The sequence below is a fragment of the Marmota monax genome, unplaced genomic scaffold, assembly GCF_021218885.2.
Source record: "Marmota monax isolate L192 unplaced genomic scaffold, Marmota_monax_Labrador192_F-V1.1 WCK01_AAM20220418_F8-fsc00018, whole genome shotgun sequence".
Taxonomy (NCBI): domain Eukaryota; kingdom Metazoa; phylum Chordata; class Mammalia; order Rodentia; family Sciuridae; genus Marmota; species Marmota monax.
The window spans coordinates 15,624,724-15,649,117 of NW_026692201.1; the positions used below are offsets into that span (position 1 = coordinate 15,624,724).

Below are 24,394 nucleotides of genomic sequence, written 5' to 3' on the forward strand. Positions count from 1 at the left end.
TACCAAAAGCAGGTCAACATCCTCAGACTGAGAGCATGGGAAAGGAGTTTTATTAATTAGTGTCTGTAAATATTTATAATTGGGCAAAATCTTTTCAACAAAAGGAAAAGCATCTTCTGATAGACACAACAGTTTAAACAGACTTAAAACCCAGACTCCAAAGATAACTCCTTACAAAGGCATTCTTTGTTTCCTTTAATGAGGTGTTTGTCTCAAATGTGAAGACAATCTATCTAGTTTTCAGTACAGGTCAGTGTCTCAATGTTCATTATATCGCCACCATGTTTCGAACAAAAAAGACTGCACTTTGAAACCCTACTTGCTGGAGGAGGAGGAAGCCACACCTGGCTGCCAGAGAGAGACCTGACAGGCCACTCACAGAATCCCTGGGAAAGCATCAGTTTTAAGGGACCTGAAATAAATCTGCTGAGACAGAGAGCCTGCCATGCCTGGCCCACACTGCTTAGCTGTAGCCCTGTGGGAGGTTTTATTTATTAGACCTAGTCTTTTCCAAAGGGAACGTTGAATATTATGTGATTTTTTTGGTTGATATTCAAAATTAATCTGCACTGTGCCATAATAAACTAATCAGCTCACAGGACTGTTTTACCCTGAAGCTTTCCACCGAGGAGAGAGAGAGAGAGAGAGAGAGAGAGAGAGAGAGAGAGAGAGAGAGAGAGAGAGAGAGAGAGAGAGAAGATCTAAATTTTTCTACTGGATCTTTAAACATTCTTGCTCCTAAGCCTAGATACTTTGGAGAACACTGATATAAGCCTCTTTGTTGTTGAGTTTGTACCCACAATGTGCTCTTCATCTTAGGCACACAGATCCATGAGACAGAAAAATGACAGGATCTGAGAATATAATATATATTTAAATTCATATTACATATCTATTTATTTATTTTTCCTTAGAAGTCCAACAAACTCTTGTGATGAAGCATAACCTTTGTTCTCAAAATGTCTATGGTTTTAACAGTTTGCTTTTGAGCTAACAGTTGTTTTCATGAAGAATATACATGCAAAAATGAAGTGAGACAGTACACAGGCATGCGATGCATTAGGTATTAACACTGCAATACGTCTAGGACAGGAATTGCCAGTCAACAAGAAAAGTTCATTTAAGAATTATGGGATTTTTCATTGTCAGAACCTTGAGGATATAAATAACTAAATATTGTAAAAATACTATGCTATGAAATACCTCATTATCTATCATTCTGCTTATGGAATGTTATGATTTAACCAAAGTTAGAACTTGATTTATTTTTTAACTATAAATTGGGAACCTTAAAAAAATGTTGCTCCAGAAGAATGCAGTCCTATAGAGAAGTTTACTAGAATTTTTTTCTTTTTCTTTCCAACATGGAGAGGGCAAATGCCAACCAGTTACCAGAAGTAACAGCTCAATAAATCAGGGTTCTATAAATATCATTAAAACCCTATTAGATAATAGTGTTAATTATTTGAGAGAACTTAATTCATAAAGTTAGACAAGTACTAAAACAGTAAAACATATACAAAACATCATCAACATTTATTTAAAATATAGTTTTGCATTACCACTGATGGCATCGTATTCTTGCTGCCAGGTGGAATAAGGACTCGGAGATCTGGTTTACGGTTATTCATTCCTAAATTCATGGGGGGAGGAGATTTTGCTTGCATATTCTTGTTCAAGTTACCAGGTGAGACCAGCAGACCTGGTGAGTTTCGGGGATTACCATACCCGTTCCCTGTTAATACAAAACAGTGATAGCATTCATATAGAAATCTAGACTCAAACATGTTTCTAAAGACTGTGCTATGTGAAATAAAAATAAAAGCTAATGGTAAGACATACAGATACACACATGGAAAAAAAAACCATTGGATGACTGGTTTGGCCTCTGTGTAAAGAGTAACCCAATCATTTAATTATTTAATATTCCTCTGAATGAAGATTAAAACCCTTTTATGAGAAAAGAGCTTATATACATCGACTGGCTTGGAAATCGGCATATAATTTTTTTCTATTTAAAAAATCCAGGAAGATAGTCAGACAGTCCTACAGGGTCTAAGAAAAGCACAGAACTGGTCCTGCACTTTAATTGACTAGTTTGGTGGAGGCCTGGCTGGTGTGACTCACTCTTTCAGCTCATCGGTTTGGCTTTTATTTTGTGTATGTGTGTGTCCTTAAATGAAGAAAGGGCAGCAAGACTGTAATTTCTAGGATGTGCTGGGGGAGGGGAAGCCACTTACACATCTTGCTCTTCAGTTCCCCTTTTTTCTGGAAGTGAATACTCCCTATGGCTTTTCCTGCATCTGGTGTGCCCTCCTCACTAAGCAGTGATAACCCTGCAGCCTTGCCAGGATTTCCTGCTCACACAGATCTTTGAAAAGCAACTCCTCCTGAGGAGCTGAAATGAAGCGAGGGCGCCTCCACTCAAGTTCTGGTTCACTAGGCGCAGGAAGAACACAGGGGAAGACCAGAAGGACTCTCTCAGGATTCTGTTTAGCTCCCTACTAATAGATAAGTGGGTATCTGAAGGCCTCCATTTTTCATATTTCAAAATATACTGTTCCGTGACAGGAACAGCTACAGAGGTTGGCTGGAAATGTTACCTGAGCTGGAATGAGAGCTAACTTAGAAAGTCATCTGCTGGCTTCCTGCACGGCCCCTGATAGGAGAGTAAGACAAAACCAACTACTTGGTTCATGATGCTCACCAGGAAAGGAGACAGTTGCTTTCTGAGGCTCCAAAGGAGGCAGTTAAACCTCACTGTCACATTATCATCATCACAAATCACAAGTATCTATTACTCCTGGACCAAAGACACTGTTTGCTATCCATCGAGGAGGCAAGGACAGGGCTCCAGTTTTGAAAGGCCCTGAGCCTCCTTTGTGGTAATCCAGAAACCAAGGAACACACACGACTGAGACAAGGCAGCCTAGCGTGAGGTGCTCACAGAGTAATTCTGATTAAGTTTTATTCATTTCCCAGGAGGGAAGAGGTTATCCAATAAAGATTCATGAAAGAGGAAGGGATTGATGTGGGCCTCAAAAAAAGGCAGGACACAGGAATATAATGTTAAACTTGTGACTAAGTGCTGAGGAAGGACTGAGGGAGGAAAGTTAAACAGCACAGGCGGGGACACTGTGAGCAATCTGTTTAAAAGGGAACCCATGAAAAAAGAGGGTTCTTTGAGGACACGGATGTTGGGCTGTGGAGACCTTGAATTCCAGGGTTTATATGGTGGAAGAGAGACCCACCAAAGCTTTAGAGCAGAGGAATAATGCAAGCCTCTCTCAGAATTAGGGAGGTCTGGTGGTGTGGACCAGTCTGGAGACCTACTGTGATGGCATGAGGTAGAGACAAAGAAGAATTGGGAAAGGAGAAATCTGAAGAAACATTTTTTGAATTAAAGTATATTTGAGGCTCATTGCACATAGCATATTTGTTCCTCATATCCAAATCACTTACCTGTCTCATTTTATGCATGAATGAACAGGCTGAACATATAACAAATAACTGCAGTATTAAATCTGTCAATTGGATTATATATACAGTTTTCCAAGTTAGGGGGGAAACAAATACTGCCCCCCCCAACATGTGTTGAGTACACAGTAGTTGCTTAAGATATGTTCATTGATGTTTAATATAAATTACTCTTCTAAAATAAAACTTAAGTAATTAGCTAAGTTTTGGAGCCAGGCACAGTGACCTTCACCTATAATCCCAGCAGCTCAGGAGGCTGAGGCAGGAGGATGGCAAGTTCAAAGCCAGCCTCAGCAACTCAGTGAGGCCCTAAGCAACTCAGTGAGACCCTGTCTCTAAATTAAACATATAAAAAAGGCTGGCAATGTGTCTTACTGGTGGAGCACCCATGAGCACAATCACTGGTACCCCCCAAAATAAATTAAAAAAAAATTAGCTAAATTCTCTATAGCCAGCTAAATTTATAAAAAAACCAAAATGACCAGATAGTTAACTTAGACAGCATTTTGGTGGCAAAAGATGTTATATGAAACAATACATTTACCTTTTCGCATCAGGAAAAATAAAGACAAGACTGTAAGAAAAATCCTTGATAAATTGGAATGTTCAGAGGATTTTTATATTTAACATGTTTTACTGAATCATAATTGTGACTATGTTAGTGCCTTAGTTTGAATTGATAGATTCTACTGGATAAGAAGGCAATGAGGAAACCAATAAAATTAGTATTATACTTTCCCGTCAGCTGAAGTTCAGACAGACACGCTGAATACATGTGTCACTTACACATTAAGCCTGCGTGAGATCTGGTTTAAATAAACAATCAAATGGAAAATTAGCTAAGTAATTTCAAAAGAAGAAGGAAAAAATAGTCAGTTAAGCAGTGCAATGAAGCTTGAATAGATCAGAAGAAACTGAAGCCCCGGCTCGGTAGATGCCGATACTGGTTTGCATGGAGGAGTTATTTTGCTAAAAGGAAGTAAAACCGCTTCGTGAAATGTGTTGTCCTGTGATATGAGAAGCACTGGGCCAGTGTACGAAAATGGAAATGTGTCACAGAGGTTCTGAAGAAAGTTTCTTTTAAAAAAAACAACAACATTATTCTGCAGTATACTCACTGAGAAATTCCAACAAAGCCTACGTCTTTTGGCCTACATTTTAAACAATGATTGGGGCAGCAGCAGGGGAGAAAAACATACATCAGTTTTTCATCCGATAAATACCTCAAAACTAAAAAAACTGATTTAAAAAGCATTCTATTTCTGGAATATTTTTGGATATTTTTTGTTATTTGGAAATCATACCATTTCAGAAGATTCGTCACATATTTTAAGGTGTTTACATATTCAATGTAAAATATTTTGAACCATGATGACACTTCTTAAATTCATATTTTTAGAGCATAAAGTTATTTTTAAGAACAAAAAAAATCCTGCTTTTTACGGCTGAAGTTCTGCTGTTTTTAGCATATTGTGCCAGCTAGCATTTTGGAGCCGTATAATAACCATTTCTGTTTCCAGCCACCAAATTGTTATTCTTTTGGCATAATATAGATTCAGGAATGCAAGACTGTGGATCCTAAACCAGTGATATAGAAACCTATCATTTGAAAATCAATGATGAATACATGCGTGTGGTTTACTGCTAAGAAGAACCTGCATTTAAACTGGCTGGGCAACCGCAGACTCCTCCTCACTCAAAATGCTGCGGCCTGTGTGGAGGCTGTTGTCCCACCTTAAGATAAATTCACCAGAGAGAATGGTCTCATTTAAATTCAGGGGTCGGGAGGTGGGAAGCTCCACCTCTCAACAGCCTTCTAATATACAGATTCAACCTTTCTTCATGCTGTGTTTTAAAATTACCCTCCTTCTGGACAATTATCAATTTAGACGTGACTGTATGCAGATGTCACATTCTTCTGACCACTTAAAAGCACAAAAATTATAAAGCATGAGTGAATGGATTTCCTGACTACAGATTATATATATATATATAAAAGAGGTACAGACCAACTGTACAGTTAAATGAAGCTTTTATAGTTTCATTTGATTAAAAATATCATTTCATAAAAAAAAAAACACACACAACTTCAACATTCACGGTCTGACTTACATAAAGGAATCTACCTCTACTGGCTACAAGTTTGTAAACATTAAAATTAGTGTAAATACTCCAGGACTTCAAATATGGTGTTAGGAGAAAAAACTTTTTTTTTTCTTTTCATGGTTAACTTGCAAACACTTGCCCCCCCCCCCTTTTATTGACTCCTATTTTAAGAAGCTGTAAATTCAAAGAACATATTCCTGGCTTAAGATATTATGAGGAAGGCATTTTGCCTTGTCTTACAGAGCTCAATTGAGCATGTAGCTCTCTTTGAGCCCCTGGCTCTAAAACTTCCTTTTATTTGGATGTTTGGGCATTATGAGTCTTTTCATTTGTTGTTTCTTTTCCAAGACTTTCAATTATAAATACAAGCACATAAAACTAAATAAGCACAAAACTGAAACTAGTCCTTAAGGATCATGTCTAATTTTTCACTGGCATAATCTTTTAATCTCACAAATTGCCGACTTTGACCATTCTTTCCGTCCTGTTCTTCCTCCATCTCCATGTCCAATGAATCCCAATTCTTGCTTCTTTTTCAAGTTACTCATTAACATTTTGAAAATGTTAAATTCAAACATTGAGGGTCTCTTCTCTTTATGATAACTATCTCCATCTTCATTGCTTTCATCTCCATTTGACTGCTTTTCAATAACACCCCATCTGGTCCTGTGGTCCCTAGTTAGGGATTCTTCACCAGCCTCTAAGATGGACTTCAGGAGGGTGTGAACTTCCTATAGCTATATGCAACTTCTGTGATTATATGTGATATTAACCGGTCTACCCAGGGGAACCTTTCTATATTACCACTTCCAGCATATTACTTTTTCAAATAGCATTTAACACAGTTGGGTCAGTGCCCTGTCTGGCTCTCAGGACTGTCATAGTTGACCCACCCTCTCTATCTAATCCAATTTCCAATGGCCAAAGTCAGGTTGACAGTCCTCTGAATATGCCCTAGTCTTTGCTCTAGCAGTTCAATAACTGGCAGTGTTCACTTTCCTGTTTAATTCAAATTCATCTTTTAAGGATCAGCTATAGTTCCAACTCTTTCATGATGCCTTTCAGACAACTTCAGCCCACACTGAACTCACTCTCCTCTAAACTCCTGCTGCAATTAGAGGCAGGGATACTGTACAAACTACTATGTCTTTAAATGTCTCATGTGCTTGGAAAACATACAGAGAATATCCTAGAAAAATCAGGAATTATTCAGGAATGGCACTGAGAATTGATTTACTGAGGGAATCTGAGAAGAAAACTAAAAATGTGAAGGGTAACTTGTTAAATTCCAACATTGAGGATCTTTCCTCTTTTTTTAAAAAAAAAATTATTAGGTATTGGCAGACCTTCACTTATTTATTTGTTTATATGTGGTGCTGAGAATCGAACCCAGTGCCTCACACATGTGAGGCAAGCACTCTACCACTGAGCCACAACCCCAGCCCCAAGAGTCTTTTCTCTTTATGCTACTTGCAAAATTTTTCTATTTTAGATCATCATTGTATATAGGTGGCCAATCCACTATTTGAGACAAAGTATTTATCAACCATATAATATGTAAGAGAGGAAATGACGCAAGTGCCATTCTATGAAATTTGTTTACAGAGAGTTAACTGAATTTTCTTTTTTAGCTATCATATCTGTTAATTATTTCAGGCACATTAACTTAGCTACTGCGAATAGTAGCAGAATCAAAAGGCACAAATTTTTCCTAACGAAGATGAAAACTTTAACGAGACACTGAACTTTTCTTCTACAATGACAAACATTGTCATAGGTTGTCTCAAGACAAGTCTCAACAGTAATTAATTCACACAAAACTTTTCATCAAAATATAAGCAGCCTAGGAAAAAGAATGGCAGGAAGGTGGCAACTATGAGTGAGTAGAATTTTATTAGAAGGTTCAGAAAGAGACTTCTCAGAGAGAGGAAACACAGGACAGGACAAGAGCAGAGCAACTGTGTTCGAGAACGATGAGCCTCCTATGAAGATGAAACACTGGATGTTTTAGAGTATGCAACCCTCAGGAGTTGGACAAGAAGGCTTGGCAAGCTCTCAGATTATGTTCACTTTATACTGTAGACTTTACAGTAAACTTGTACCAAACTTTATGCTATAGAAAATGAGCAGCCAATGATAACTTCTCAGTGGTTAGTTTTATTACGTGTGTATTAGGGAAATATTTATAGTGGCAGTGGAAATCAGAACCTAAAAGGGATTAGACTGCAATTAGGGAGGCTAGTTAGCATGCACCAGACCCAGGACACATGTGGAATGAGATCCAAATGCAGAGAGGGAAAGATTGACATGCAGTCAGGAGCAGGGGGGAAAGGAGGGTACAGCAGATAAATTCAGGTGCTAATCACCAATGTCTTCAACATAGTTCCTTCAACCGTGTGGAGCCTTAGCCTTCTAAATATAAATGATTAAGTAAAAGAAGCATAAAAGTAATCCGAATCAGAGACTCTCAGATACTCATCTGAGGCAGGTGTTGTCAACAAGATTGTACAACAGTATTAACAACAGCAACACAGTATAGCTTTATTTACCAATGACATTCAAAACATCAAGCATGCACATTAACTGTCCCAAATAGTACTTGGTAACTAGTAACTGCTATGTAACTGTTTGATATCATATGTGGATGTAAAAGACCTTTAATCCTAATAAGGATAACCCTGTGAGATATTAAAAGAATCCTTGTTATAAAATGAAAAAAACTGAGGAATAGAGAGGTCCAGTAACTTGCTCAACATCAAACAGCCACCAAATGGAGAAGCCATAATAGGAACTCAAGCAGTGTGTCCATGCCCTGAAGCTGAAATACACTGCATTGCTCCCTTGAAAATCAGTCATGCTCTGAGCTTTAAGAGCCCTCTATGTCTCATCTCATTTTAAAAGTACAGGATTACAGAGGAAGAGGAGAAATAAATGAAATTCAAGACCAGGAATCGAAGACTTAAAGGTTCTCCTAAGTCAGAGGTGGTGTGAAAGTTTGAGGAACACTTGACATGGTCAGCTTGGGCATCATAAATAGAAGATACTGCACTCATATAAAGAGATACAGAATGGCAATGTGCCAGATCATATTTATGTTCTCCCTCTGGATAAATATTCACAATGAATATTTAAAATAAATAGGAAACATTGAGGCCACACTAAACACTAGAGCAACTATTTAACTTTGGTGCACTATTTACAGTGGATAATTACATATGCTTTTAAAGACAGATTTCGTAAAATTTTAGTCAATAATCTTCTCATGACTAATAGAGGGTAAAGATGTTTATACTTGCTGTCAATTAAAAAAGACCAGCTTCTATCAGAACCACTGGACATGTTAGAAAAATGTCTGGGATTTTATGGTACCTGCTATTAGTCATCTGGAAAATAACTCATAATATATATGCACCTAAAATTGCTTTGTGTACTAATTTGTTAATGGTATCTGATTTGGGGGAGTTTGGAGCAAATTGCCACAGGAGAATGATAAGCTGAATACACAGCTGTACCTTTTATGAGATGATCTGCTTTTACTTTAGGAAAACGTTTTACCCATTTCTTTTTCCTGGTGCTGGTAATTGAACGTAAGACTGTACATGTTAAGCACATGCTCTACCACTGAGGTTCAACCCCAGGCTCTTAGTTTTTCCTTTTATTAGTAAAATTTTGGAAATATTTACAGGATAGCATCTTGTTACATAAATGTCACATTCATAATTATGCTCACTACCAATTCATAATAATGCTCATCAATTTACATTTGACTTTGAAAAAGTTTTACAAGTTAGTTTTATTATCAGGATGCTATCTTGTGTCTCAACTGAACCTACATCTTTTCACAAAAATTACTTTAATTATATATGGTAAACTTGCTTATACAACCCCCTACTCTATTGAAAATGACACTCTTAAACAATTTTTTAGTGGAAAATATGACCTTCTAGATTGCATTTTATATTTACTCTGCCATTTTAGAAACTATGTTACTCAGCTGTTGTGAATCACAATCAATTCTTTTTCTTAAAGGGAAAAGGCGATCATTTTCATGGATGGCTCTAAGAGAAAAGGCAACCACAATTGCCTTTCTGGCTCTGGGGTCAGAAATCTGGAAATGATGAAAATTTCAACAAGACTAATATAGAAGGGAGGCAAATCAGATCTGATTCTTATCTTGCTAAAGACTCCTGATTATAGATGCTTACACACAAAATCAAGTCTCCACTCTTTCTAGGGGAGGAACCAATATTGTAAAATATGAGATAGTGAAGAAATTCCAGCAAAACCTCAGTACCTTCTGTGGTGTGTTCTTAGAAAAAATACCCAAGATCCACTAATGCCAAGGCTATTCTTGGCGGGACCAGTTCAGGGCCAGCTGACATTCTAAAAAGAGATTAACCTCTTCTGCTTAACCATGTTACCTGATAACAGAACAGAGCATTGCACATTTCACATCTAGCCACTCTGCTTAGTGATCTTTTGTACATTAACAGTCTGTCTGTCAACTAAATACTGAACTTTGAACATGCACACATATTCTAAGCTCTAGAGAGGGAAGCAGAAGTTCAGAACTGTTATTTATCACTAAGTTGTTTTTCCAAAAGATTGAGAGTCTGTGTCATAAAGTGGGTTTATGTTGGCAAGCCACTCTCTCATTTGTTCTAGTACTCATGAGGGTCAGGCAATATCACCCTAACTTTTGATAAATGAGGAAATTGAGGCTTTGGGAGCTTCTGTGTCAAGACTGAGATCTCCCTGTCAGCAAGTGGGAGAGCTTTGATATGAATCCAGAACACAGGGTCCCACTGAGTTATTACAAAAGCCAGATGTCTGAGACTTAGCATGCCTCTGTATTTCTCCCTCTATCTCTTAAAAAAAAACCTCCATTTGCAAATAAGTAAGAAATGGACAATCTGATGTTTCCAGTGCACAAAATATTCTTCTGCTTTGCATACAGATTTACTTAAGGGATACTTTTTAATTGCACCATCAAAATGATATTGAACCTTACTATCTTTAAAAAATTCCACTTAGCAATGAGTGATGGATTTATGACTCATTTAATTGTTCACTCCTTGCGATTTTGGGCCTGTCTCTGCTAAAAATGAGGGGGTGTCTTCATTATTGACACAATCGCTCATTCTTTCAGTCATTTTTCTAAACAAAAATATTGAGACAGTATAAATTAGAGAGAACGTGACAGAAGAGAAAGAATAATTACTTGTGGTTTTAACATTTACACAACTGCTTTGAACACATCAGAAGTTCATAGCGTTCAAAGTGAAATGTGTTGCACTGAGCTGTGCTGCTCTCATGTTCTGCCTCAGAGTGATGGAAAAGTCTGCTTCACTCCCACAGTTAAGGACAGAGGGCCGCACCAGATAGCTCTGGGAAGCTGACCAGTGTGTGCTCATTGTACACTTAACTCATATTACTGGAACTGCATTAAACTAACCTTAGTTTGATTAGAAAATAAAAAAATATAGGTAATTCCCATAATAACAATAGCTATCATTTATTAACAAGTGCTTACATTGCGGCAGAAACTGTGTTGGAAGTTTTACATCAATTATCTCACTGAATTCTCACAAGAATCCTGCAAAATGGGATTTTCACAGACTTTCTGAAGGCAATACTGTTCTCTTTGAAATAACTTGTATATCATATATTCTCCTTGATTACTATATTATCCTGAATATCTGCCATTAGAATATTTTCCCAAATTACTGCTTGAGCAAAAATTCTGTTCCATGTTTTCATTGTTCTCATTACATTGCTTAATACCAGTGGTAACTAAAGGTCCCTTTTTTCATGACTGTTATATAAATTAATGTCTGTGGGCTGGGAATGTGGCTCAAGCAGTAGCACGCCTGGCATGCGTGCGACCCAGGTTCGATCCTCAGCACCACATACAAAGATGCTGTGTCCGCCAAAAACTAAAAAATAAATATTAAAATTCTCTCTTTCTCTCTCTCTCCTTTAAAAAAAATAAAATAAATTAATGTTTGCACACACAAACGGATGATGGACTTCAGTTTGCTTTTACCACTATATTACAATAGCCTATATTAGTATAGCAGGGCTCCCTCCTCCACAGACTTTATATGCAACATAATTAGTTCTTTATCATAACTGGAAATGGTAAGTGAACTCTAAGTCCAAGAAACTGTGAAAGGAGGGCACAGTCTCTACGCTAACATGAAAATACTGGGTTCAGTTAAAACAACAGAGTGGAGAAATTATGAACCCAGGAACTACTTAGCACCCTATGGGGACATCTGTAGATTATAAATTCAAATTGTTTCATGGAGGTTCTGGTACAGTACACTTAGTTTTCTTTAAAGTAGCTAATGATGTCTCAAATATGAGTCTGTATCAGATTATATACTCTTGGAATTGAAATTCAACTGAAATACACTAAGTTAAGTCTAACTGCAAAATTTAAGTGATTGGCAAAAGTTTATCTAAAAACAGCAAATTATACTCTTGGCTGACAGCCTTGAAGCCTCAAGTGAGAAAGTCCCTGGTAGGTAGAAAACTGATTTCCAAAAGAGGGGTTTTTTAACCACATTCCTCCTTCAGCATCTGCTGTCTACTTATGCACAATTTCACATTACTGATGATTATGAAAAAAGCTTTTTTATGTGTTATCTCTAAATAAAATCTTATGGTGATGCCAAAAATAGGGAACAGAGAACCCAGTAGTATACAGGGAGGAAAAAAATGGTTGCTGTGAGGAAGAAAAATGACAACTTTGAGTAAAACTCATATTTAGAGAAGAATATTAACTTCTTGAATTTAATATTAAAAACGGCCAAAATTTTATTATCAGTTACACTCTTACAGTAAATCAATATGATATGAACAGAGAGACCAATTTTTACCTTGATTTACTGAATATAATTGACAGGTAGGTGAGTAGAAGAAATATATGGTGTGGAATCGGGCATGGTGGCACCCTTCTTCAATCCCTGCTACTCTAGAGACTGAGGTGGGAGGATCCCTTGATTGCATAAGTTTGGGATCATTCTGGGCAACACAGTGAGACCCTAGCTCAAAAAAACCAAAATACATGGTTTGTTAAGTTGAAAATATGACAAACAAAGGGCTATAAAATCTGCTTCTATACTCTCCACAAAGTTTAATTTGAGATTTTCTTTCTCCCTCTGGAAATCAAAGTCCTTAGACATTAAGTCCAGAGCAAGAAGTTGAAGGCAGGTTTTACAGTATCCTGAGTTGACCTGCAACTTCTTTCATTTGTCTTCTCTTTGACCTGCCTTTGCCGCACTGACAGCAGCCCCCACAGAATGGCGTCAAGGCACTACTGCTCTGTGATTTGCCAGGGATTGTAGATGGAAGCGGACACTGACTTTCTTGGCAGTGGCTGCAAAACACATGCTGCACATCACCCAATGAGAGGACTGAGTGTTTTTTTTTTTCCCCCTTTAAAAAATCTAGATGACCTTCGGTTGGGTTAAAACTCTCAGTGTTACTTAATTTCACAGATAAAAACAAAAGTCAATGCTATGTATCTTTATCCACATTTTGGGTGAACTCCCAATGTAAAACAGGATAAATTCAGAGTTTTATTTTTTCCTTCCATAAGAATGAATACAACTATTAACCCAGTTTGTTTTGTTTTTTCATTTGCAGATTAATAATATTTTTCAAAGGATGATAAAAATGGTATCTGTATACTAACAATTAGTTTTCTTATTCGAGAAAAAATAAATGGCATTCTTTTGTGTTTCTGGAATATTATAACCTGAATTTGTTAGGCAATAAAAGTGCAAACTTGTTAAAACCAATATTTTGAGTCTAAATTCTTAAACATTTTGTTGATATTTTAAACCATTGAGAAATGGGAGGAAGTCTTTCGGGTGATGAGCAAGTCAACCCAGAGCCAGGTATGGTGGTACACTCCTGTACCCCAGAGACTCAAGAGGCTGAGGTAGAAGGATCACCAGTTTGAGGTCAATCTCAGCAACTTGGAGAGACGCTGTCTCAAAATAAAAAATAAAAAGGGCTGGGAATGTAGCTCAATGGTAGAGCACCCCTGGGTTTTATCCCCCGCTCCCCAAAATAAGTCATCACAGCCAAGAAATTTCTGATAGGTGTTCTCAAATACTTGCAAAACAGTGTTATCGGTACAAAAAAATTAAATGTTATATGATCATTCCTCTCCTTACTTAGTTCTATGTTATAATATGCTAAACTTTCTTTCCAATGTTAGATAAATCAAACTGCTTTATGATTATATAATCATAACATCATGGATAACTGAATTGCAAAGGTATTTGTGCCCATTCATATGTAACTGCTAAGTTCAAAGGTACTAAGTCATGAGAATGTCTTGCTAGATGGCTTTTTTCCAGAGCCTGAAAGCCAGGTCTCCCTGTTTGCCGTCTGGTATACACAAAAGTACATTGCCACCATCAAGTCTCCAAGTATTTAGCTGATATAAATTAAGCATTCCAGAAATGACAATGCTTGACAACCCAATGCATAAAATAGTAAACAATTAACAATCAAAATAAAGAAACAGCTGTTAGTTTTTTTTATATAAAATTATGTCTAATTTACAATAAATGCTAATTAAAATTATTAACTAATATACATAAATCTCCTTTGCCTCATTGTCAAACAGCTATGTAGAGTCTGGTGTGGTGGCACATGCCTGTCATCCCAGCTGACTCAGGAGGCTGAGGCAGGAGGATTGCAAGTTCTAGGCCAGCCTCAGCAACAATTAGCATAACCCTGTCTCAAAATAAAAAAAAAAAAAATGAAAAGGACTGGGGATATAGTTTGAAGGGTAAAGTGCCACTGGGTTCAATCTCACCCCCACCCTCCATACAAATAGGGAGGTAGACTGTAAAATTCTGTAAAAATTTCAAAGGAATCACTAAAGGCTTTTCTTCTTCCTCTGTCTTCTTCCTTTCTAAAATATCAACCATAAATCAGTAGATACTGTACACACTGGTACTTTCTACTTAACAAAAGGCAACCATATTATCAAGGTGAAAACAGAGGGCACTAATAGGGTAGTGCATAACCCAACAAGGCACTGCTGTGCTAACGGTTATTTCCATCAAATCTAATGATTACAACAGCTCAACAGAACTTGATCTTACAATCATCAATAACCACTCAGATTAGCATGTTAAAAGCTTTAGTGTACAGAGATATGACAAAATGTAACTTTAAAAGCACTGACTTCTCACTTTGCTTGTTGGGAGGAAAGGATTAAGTAGTAGAGGAATAACTGTCAATTGAATCCTAGAAATGTCACTGCTACTAATGCATTATAATGACTTGCTGTATATATCCTATATCAAGAGCATAAGCCCATCTTGGTACTTCTTCATTACTACTTGCTTTCATTTTTGAAATTACTTCAACTTAAGTGATAAGAACTTCATTGCTTTAAGAGTTGATTAGTGATAATCTGAGATACCAACCTGCATTTAATTTATTGCTATGTATCAGCTTTTCAGGTTTTCTGTTATATTAGAGAAGATAGTAAAACCTCGCCTTACTGACCCATGTGCTCTCCATTTCATCAAATAGATATTCACTGTATACAATATTAAATACATTATTTTTATAAATTACAGATGAAGGGTATATCATTTTGTTTTAAAAATTACATCATTTATTTAAAATGTTCTTCCTGCTTTACATCAATACTCTTTAAAAACTTCTATGTCTAGAAGATAGATGTTTTATTTAGGTAACATTTACTGAGTATCGACTATATGTTAACCCTTATACATTGAGCTAAGAATACAAACTAAGACACAGTTGCCCCCAGAGATCTGTGTCCAGGAGAGACATGCCCAGACGTTGCAATTATGATGCAAGATGATATGCACCATTAGTACAGACTGCCACCATTAGTACAGAGAAGAGGTGCATAACTCCTCTGGAAGAGCCAGGAAAGGATTTCCTGAACAGCTGAAATAAAATCTGAGCAATGACAAACAGTACTCAGTAGCCCAAAGCAGGGAGGAGAAGGCATAGGTAAGTGTGAGCAGCTTTGACACCATTTGTGAAGAGGACCACAGTAGAGAGTTAAGAGCTTGGATTCCAGCCAGGATGATGCCTGAGTTCTATTTTGGGCAATTGTTTAATCTCCCCTTGCCTCACTGGACCCATCTATAGAAAGGGTATAACAAGAGTTTCTACTTAAAAGAATCTCTATGAAGATGAATGAGTTACTTCTTTTGGCAAAACAGATAATAAAAGCAATTTAAATGTTTATTATTAGTAGAGCCGAAGTGCAAGGTTCTTGATGGCAGTGGCAGAAGAGAAGTTAAGAATGAAGAATAGGAATGGGTCACAGATAAGAGGCTTTTGGTGAATTGCAAAAGACCTGGGAAGCCACATGCTGAATTTTCAGGATGTAAAGGCTTTGAGAAAGATCAATTAGTCACAGGGAGACTGAAGAAGAATGTAATGTGAAGCAGAGCACTGAATTAACAGGCTCTGGATACATCCCTGTGGCACTGGTAGGAGCCTGAACCAGGGCAATGGGATGGGAAAGAAGAGGGGTAGATTTAGAAAACACCTGGGAGAGAGTTGGTAAGGCATGGCTCAGAGCATGACAGGATAACAGAGAAGAATGGCTTAGTGAACTGGCTGGGGAAAGAGGCTACAACTTTATGACTGAACTGAGCTGAAAAGGAGAATGCTTACCTTTTTGGTCTTTTGATTCTAGGCACATAATAAATGTTGAACTCCCTTCCTTCCTTCATGAAACTATTCCCTTTTTACACTCTGATATGACTTGATTTAAAAAAAAAAAAAACTTCAAAGGCTAAAAAGCATTTAGTTTGATTGCAGAATTGCCACTTGGCCTTAGAGTTTCTAACTCTGAGACCTTTAATTTAAATGAGAATATTAAAAAATTGGGAGTTATTTTGCCTTAATTTTCTATTTTGAAAATGCAGACACACTCTGGCTGATCTTGTTTCCCTATGGTGTTGTGAGATTCTTTGACATCAGCACAGATATATTCTGCTTCAACATATGATACTGGTTGGCATGTGAAAGAAGAGGAAGAGGGCTGAGTTTATGGGCAAGATGTGACAGCTAAGCTCAAGACCAAATGACATCTGTAACAGGTGTGCCTTGGCACCATGTTAGAAAGAGCTTCTTCCTCTCCCTTTAAAAAGTGGGTAAGTAACTATATACAACTGTGGAGAAACTATATTCTCACAGCTATAAGATACAATAAAGACAGAATAATTATTGTCATTAGGGTGGAACAATTGTCTTTTTCTTTTCTTCTATTTTTGAATTAAAAGAGTCTCATGCCTACAGCAGAGGTCTGAGGTAGAAAGATGCATTTGTTAAACTCCTGAGACTTTGCTAGTGGAATAATACTATAGCCTGTTATGTGGCAAACTTTTATGCTTACAAGATGGAGGGTCTTCTCTCTCCCTGGAGGGCCAATCAACTTAGCTGACTGTCAGGGAACTGACAATGACAGCAGCATTGAACAATCAAACACTTTAAATTTTCAATATAGGATTCTAAAGCATTCTAGCTACTAAGCAGTAATAAGATACCACTTCCATCAAAGCTGTTCTCCTCTACATATTTTTTTGCTATAAGTTTTAATAACTTTCATCTCTACTACTGACTGTTCCTATATTCTCAAGAAAACTGGTGCATTGAGATATTAGATAAATCATTATAACATCTAAGTAATTTTTCTTATATTATGTCTTGGTCTTTGTGACCACCCAATTCTTGGTCTCTACCCTTCTCTTTAAACATAGTGTTTGGCAGAGACTTGAATCCAGGAAACACAGAGGTCTGGATTTAATATGGTTCTCTAATTTTGAGACAACAAACTACAAAGTCTTTTTTCAGGTGAAAAAAACCTAACCATATCCTTTCTAGAGTCCAGCAAAATAACTACTATTAAGTTCACTAATTTGCCTCTAATTTTCAATTTTATATGTAAAATTTTATATATAAATAGGAGGTTAGAGCTATTCATCCTGTTAATTCACTATGTAGTTCAAATTCTTTTTCTTCATCACTCATCAAATTAGTAAAGAACCAATACCAAAGAGGGAGAAACACTACCCCCAAATGGACATATTTATCCATTTGTATGTTTTTGTATGCCCATTTTCTTTATCTTTTTTCTTATAATTAGTAGGCTATTATACTTGACCCTGGTAAAATATTTTAATTAGGTTGTCCATGGATATTTCAATAAACTTGAATTTTTTTTGACATTTCAAACATAACCTTGTGCCATTCATGCATGCCCCCACTATTTAAAATGTATAGCATGTTCCAGCTGCAGAAATTACCATGGTTACTTGTTATGCCAATAGCAAACTACAGATGGCATTTAAAAGTTTGTGCTATCTTTCTTCTGCATTGAAAATAGCATTTATATCTCAATAATCACAATATCATGAATTATACAGAAAACTGCGGCTATGAGACAACTGGCCATGGTTTAAGAAGTTCTTAAGAGCTAACATATATTTAAGAGTTTTTTTTTTTTTGGGGGTAGATTACCTTGATGTTCTCTGAAAACTCATTTTAATGTTAAATTTGGTTTTATTACCAGATTGCTGAATCGTTAAAATCTTATTCCCTTCTTTTCTTTACTCTCTGTTCTTTAGAAATGAATAGGATTTCAGTACTTCTTTTGGGTGGAAAATGATTCACTTTTACTGTGAAATGATTAACAGAGAACACACAAAGTGTGACTTGCTAAAGGGACTCTTATGTGTAGGAATAGTATCTAGGATTAAGTTGATTTGTTTGGAGCCTTCAATTCTCTCACTGACCAGATGAACCCTTTATTAAGGACGGTTCTAGTTAATAAATAGTTTTCTTCTAAGTTATTATTTAACCACTCCTGCTTCAAAAAGTGCTTTAGAAATTCTTGGGGCCATTTTCCCAAGCCTCTCACAGACCTCTCAACTTTACTTTGTACAAAAAAGACTGACTTCCTGGCAATCTAGACAGTGACACACAGTGCAGTAGGGAAGTCCCTGCTTACCTGCGCTGGTGCCTGCACCGGACGTGAGGTCTCCACCCATCAGACCACCTAGGGATTAAGGAGGGAGATCAAAAGGAGAAAGGCTAAAGGCCCACAGAACAAAACACTTTACCTTTAGAAACCTCAGTATTTTGTCCAATCCTGAGAGTCATAAATTTGTAAAGTGCTACCTAAGTCAGATGGCTGACATTTGTTTTATTGTGACATGCTGTGCTCAAATGTTAAAAATACATTCAATCACTGACATTTTGCAGGATCTTTTTTTTTCCTAGGAAAGATTATATTAAAAAAATATCCAGTCTTTGAATGGTAGCTTCATTTTTATTATTTCCAAATCTAGGTCTTTCCTATTCTTCATAGGCAATAAAAAAATTTAGGTCCACTATATGCTCAGAGAACCATGTAAATAGATCCTACACCATATATGTAAATATATCTTACATCATTAATTTTATGCAATGCTAATTGTCCAGAATTTTGACCACTTTGTAAGTCTACCCACATAAATTATACTGACACAATAAACATGTTTTCACAAAGTTAGGAACATATGCTTATTCACTGCTAATTTAAGCAAGTAGATTAACATTTGACAATGTTTACATGAGAGTTGGGTTGTTTCAACAAAATGCTGAATATAATAATTACTTTTAGTTTTTAAGGAATAAACTTTAACCAAAAAATAATAGCAAAAATGTCATCTAGTTTTTCTAATTGCTTCATTATTAGTTGGTTCAGGGTTTAGAATTAGATGAAAATGTTCATTACTTTTTGTTTTGGGGGGGTACAGGGAATTGAACGCAGGGGCACTCAACCAATGAATCACATCCCCAGCCCTATTTTGTATTTTATTTAGCATCTCACTGAGTTGCTTAGTGCCTTATCATTGCTGAGGCTGGCTTTGAACTCGCCATCCTCAAGCCTCAGCTTCCAGAGCTGCTGGGATTATAGGCATGCATCACTGTGCCTGGCTTGTTCATTACATTTTAAGAAAATATTTCCCATCAAATATTGTTTTGGAAATAAAATATAAAATTAAAAAAAATGAGCATGAATTTATCAAATAGGAAATTCAACTTCATTTGAATATCTGTGAAAGGAATACATGTGGTTATTAAAATTCATATGAAAAATTTCAAACATATTGAAATATAGACAGAATAGCACAATAAAGTCCTTTGTACACATTTCCCAGACTCAGGATTTATAAAGTCTTCTAGAGGAAAAATTCTTTAGTGAATAAACTGCTTTAAATACAGTTATATGTGCCTAAGATATTCTAAAATTTTCTTTATAAAGTGCTTTCTTAAAAATATAACGTAAATATATAATGGTTTGCTTATGTGATTTATAAATACAATTATTTTTGATGCTGCTTTTGGAAGTAAGAAGAAATAATTAAGCTTTTTTCAATACACACTGAATTAGTTCCCACTGGGAGTTTGGCAAATCAAAATGGTATTCTTCTGTCTAACTAAAAAGAACAAATTAAAAAAAAAAAGAGTCTTCTTGCCTTCAAGTTCTTTCAATCCAGTGGGAAAAACAGACACATATTTGATACTGTAAATTGTAATGTATTTAGCTTGAGCTGAGTCCTAATAATGGTCGGACTTTCCCTGAGCAAAAATTTCACTTCTTTATGACATTCAGAGTTGAACAACATTAAGGAGACATGCAGAGACAAATCTATGTCCAGTACACATGAGATGACATGCTCCTGACTTCATTTCTTTGTTTTTAGTTCACATTTCCTATGAAACATGCAATCCTATTATCTATATTTTCGACATTTAATTCTTTCTGGAATAAGGTATTGTATAAGTAAATAAAATTGGCCAAAATAATAAATCATTAAATGGGACAGATGCTATCAGAGAGTGCAGGGGCGGGTTTCACAGTAGAAGTGGCACCTTGGTAGAAAGAAGCAGGAAAAGGGCATTTTAGGCAGGGGGACAGCAGAATGAGAAGTGTGTTGACAGGATATTTGACATCCTGTCTGAGAAGAACATAGTTAAAATACGGTCATGTGCACCGGGCATGAAGGTGCATGCCTCTACTGCCAGAGCCTGAGGCAGGAGGATCCTGAGTTCAAAGCCAGCCTCAGCAACTTAGTGAGGCCCTAAGTAACTCAGAAAGACCCTGAGTCTAAATAAAATGTAAAAGAAAGACCCTGTCTCTAAATAAAATTTTAAAAAAAGGGCTGGGGATGTAGCTCACTAGTTAAGCACCACTGGGTTCAATCCCTGGTACCAAAAACAAAACAAAACAAAACAAAACAAAAAACCAGCCCTATGAGGAGATAAGTGACACCCTAAAAGACAAAATGTAGACTATGAAAGATTTCAAAAGATATGCTAAAGATTTAGGCTTATCAGATAGAAGACCTAGTAGGGCTGGATGCTAAGCAATGAAAGGATGAAGGCACATAACTAGGAAACCAAAGAATATCTCATAGGAAAAACAGCCTGGGCTTTGCCAAAAGGGGCTCCCTCCAATGGCTTGTTAAGATTAAGTCCTTTTGAGGGCATACCTGTGTTACCTGCACTGGGAGGTCGATGTGTTACACCAGGAGACATACTATTCCTTTGCAGAGAAGGGTGAGCCAGTGGCAAAAGGTTTGGGTTTCCCAGTGAGCTGACGGGGTTGCTGTACACCAAACTGTTGTGGCTGGACACTGGGATGGAAACTGGCATCTCAAAGTTGGGAGGTGGAACAGCCTGTAGGAAGAGAGACAAATAAACCCAGAAAATATAGGTAAAAGAAAAGAACAGCCACAGAAGCTCTCAAGTACAGGCAGTGCTTACTTTTCCAAGAAACATTCCAATTCCAAACCCCATGGTGTGCAGAAGACCATGAAGAAGTTGAGATCATAAATTGATTTCTTTAATATGTTCAGAGCTCTTTCTTTGCAACTATTAGAAAAGGTTTCGCTTTTGTTTAAAACAAAGCCCCATTTCATTAGACTCCATTGTCTTTGAATTCCATTCTATTAAGTAATAATTGTTCATTTGTGATGTCTGAATCTGGTGCCAGAAATGACTGCAAGATCAAAGGTACATGACTGTGATGACTTCACAGATAAAAAGGAGGATTAAAATGCAAACCAGAGCCTTTGGTTTAATTGCTTACTGAAGCATATTTATGCAGAAGTTTAATGATATAAAATCATCCCCAGGCATGTGAATAGCACATATAGTTTAATTATTATTTTAAAAAATCTGTCTTTTAAAACTAACTCTAAAAATAATAGGCATTTTAAGATACAGGTTTCAACAGAACAAGTACCATTCAATAACTTGCATTTCAAAATGATAGCTCAGTAAATATGTTTCACATTTTGGTATATACATACTACTACCAACAAATGGCAAGATCTGTCTCCAACAAGACAGTTGGCAAATTTAGTGAACTGAAGCTGCATGGATGCCCAGTTACAGTGATTTAGGTCTCAATTATTGATATTTGGTATTATTTCTGCAACTGAAGAAAAAATATGGTTTATGTTTTTGCCTGCACTAATAACAGTTGTAAATACCCTTCCCTTTCTTTCTCTGTTTTTAGCATTACAAATGAAAATACTGTGTGAATATATTGCCAGAGGACTCATGGTGTCAGATCATATAGGATTCTCAATATAAAATTATATATATGTATATATATCATATATATGAGTATAAATCCTTTATACATGCATGTATATGTGTACATATATACATTTACACATACATACATACATGTGTATGCATGAATACAGGATTTATACAAGTCATGCCCTCAGAGGTTCTTAGTAAACCACTGTGCAAGTTCAAATGTGTGTGTATGTATGGCTGTTTGTTTTGGGTTGTTGTTTGTTTTTACTGGTTGGCTGGTCTGGATCACACATTGTGCTCTGTGGCACTTCTGTGTTTATGTTGCTGATTACAGTACTGTTTTCTGTTTATGTTTATGCTCCCATGTTCTTCATTTCCCATGTTTTTTTTCTTTCATGTTTTAGAAATGCTGATATTGACAAAAGTAAACATTTTGTGCATTTTTCTTTTATGTGTCTTTGATTCTTTATTATATTTGAGGGAAATAAAAAAAGTTCAAGTGATATAATAATACAGACTTTTTTAGGTCATTTATGTATTGAAATGATAAACGGCAACAGAAAATCTGCTGTAAATGGTAACAGAAAATAATTTTGGATAAACACCATGACATCGTGGAATTTTTGATAAGACATCTAAGCATGAATGTACCCCAATTTCTAGAGCCCTATTAAAGACAAAAATACTAGTGTATGCAGTAAAGTAAATGTCCATAGAATGAATGAAATATTGTATTCCTTCATTAAAAGGCTAATAATAGCTCCAGCACACCAGAGAAAACACATGCCAGGCATCCTCCACTGGTCCTGCAAGCCATTCGCCATCATGTTCACTCTCTTCTGTACCCAGGAACTGACCCTACCTACAATAGCAGCAACCAGGGTCCTCTGACATGTGGCTTCAGGTCAGCCAGTGGAAGAGGCACTAGTGGCAGTACAGAGTATGGACAAGAGAGGTCAGGGCAATTTTTTTTTTTTTTTTTATAGGAGCAGCATACATGCTGGGCCACAGCCATATTGGCAGAGGCTGCTCTGTTCCTGTGCAGGTCAGGAGAATACGGTTGTTCTCTCTTATGGACATAGTTATTGCTGAGCCCTGGTGATTTCCTCTCCTTCCTCCTTTGGGGGCTCAGTGGTGAGAGCAGCTTCTAGGTTGCAAGCCCTGATGTAATTCATTATCCTCTCAAATTTCCTTTAACTGTGTCCATCTATACACAGTCTTTTAAATAAAATTTCTTTAGTTACCTTTTTGAATTTGCCAGTTGTTTCATGCTGCAACTTTCGGTCATAATAGTAACTTTTTAAACTTTGAACAGTGGTAGTCCACAGAGGTGGGTGCATTTTGGAAATCTGCTGTCATTGTGTTCTAACAGATTTACCCATTTCTGTTCCTGCCCAATTTCTATTTATTTTCAACCAAGCAATCAGTTTGATCCTTAAAAAGCATCAGATGATGCACTCTTCTGTTCAAAACCCTTTGAGAGCTCTCATCACTCCTTAGAGAACCTGACTTTTTTCAATGGCCCACAAGGTCCTGCAAGTTCCAGCTTCGACTAACCTCAATCATGTATTCTCCAGTCAGTCTGTTTTTCCCTCATTCTTGACTCATTACTGTGGTTACTCCATTACCTCCTCCAACTCTGCTCAGAACCTGGCCTCAGGAAAGCCCATCCTGACCAATACATTTAATTCTGCAACTTGCCTTCCTCCTGATCTCCCTCCTCTCTCATAAAATCAGTTATGATGTTGACTGACTACTGTCCCCTTTCATCAAAGTTCCACAAACTCTGTTGCTATAAGGCAATGCAAAGCCCACTCTACTTAAATATGGGGGAAAAGATACTATACTAATATAAAAACATAAGCTTAACATTTACTGTGTATTATTTATTGAGCAGGCACTAAGCTGCAAAATTTAAATACATGATGTGATTCAACCCCTTCGACATCTTCTCATTTCAGGTATAATTTTCCCCTTTTCAAATCAGTAACATTTGGTAAGTGACCCAAGGCCACCTAAGTTAGTGACTGAGTCTTGCTTTTGCTACTGAATCACTGTGCAACACAGTGTATGTTTTCGACAAATAAAATGTTGCTGTCTGAAATCATACTGTTGGTTGACTCAGAGCTGAACAATAGTAGCCTATTACTTGTGGACCACATAAATAATAAAGTGAACAGGTTCTCAT

At 36.7% G+C, this 24,394-nt stretch overlaps 1 protein-coding gene across 17 annotated transcripts in view; it reads right to left on the reverse strand.

Annotated features, from left to right (window-relative positions):
* The window catches only part of Mef2c (myocyte enhancer factor 2C), a 143,718-nt gene that overhangs the window by 12,387 nt on the left and 106,937 nt on the right, over positions 1-24,394 (reverse strand). For 10 of the 17 annotated variants that reach the window (XM_058574549.1, XM_058574538.1, XM_058574532.1 and 7 more), the window contains 4 exons: positions 21,147-21,333; positions 18,617-18,664; positions 1,563-1,735; positions 4-27 (listed from right to left, as the gene is read on the reverse strand). In XM_058574549.1, coding sequence (XP_058430532.1) covers positions 4-27; positions 1,563-1,735; positions 18,617-18,664; positions 21,147-21,333 — 432 coding nt within the window. The remainder of the gene's footprint in view (positions 1-3; positions 28-1,562; positions 1,736-18,616; positions 18,665-21,146; positions 21,334-24,394) is intronic. The other 7 variants (XM_058574552.1, XM_058574568.1, XM_058574570.1 and 4 more) reach the window with 3 other exon arrangements.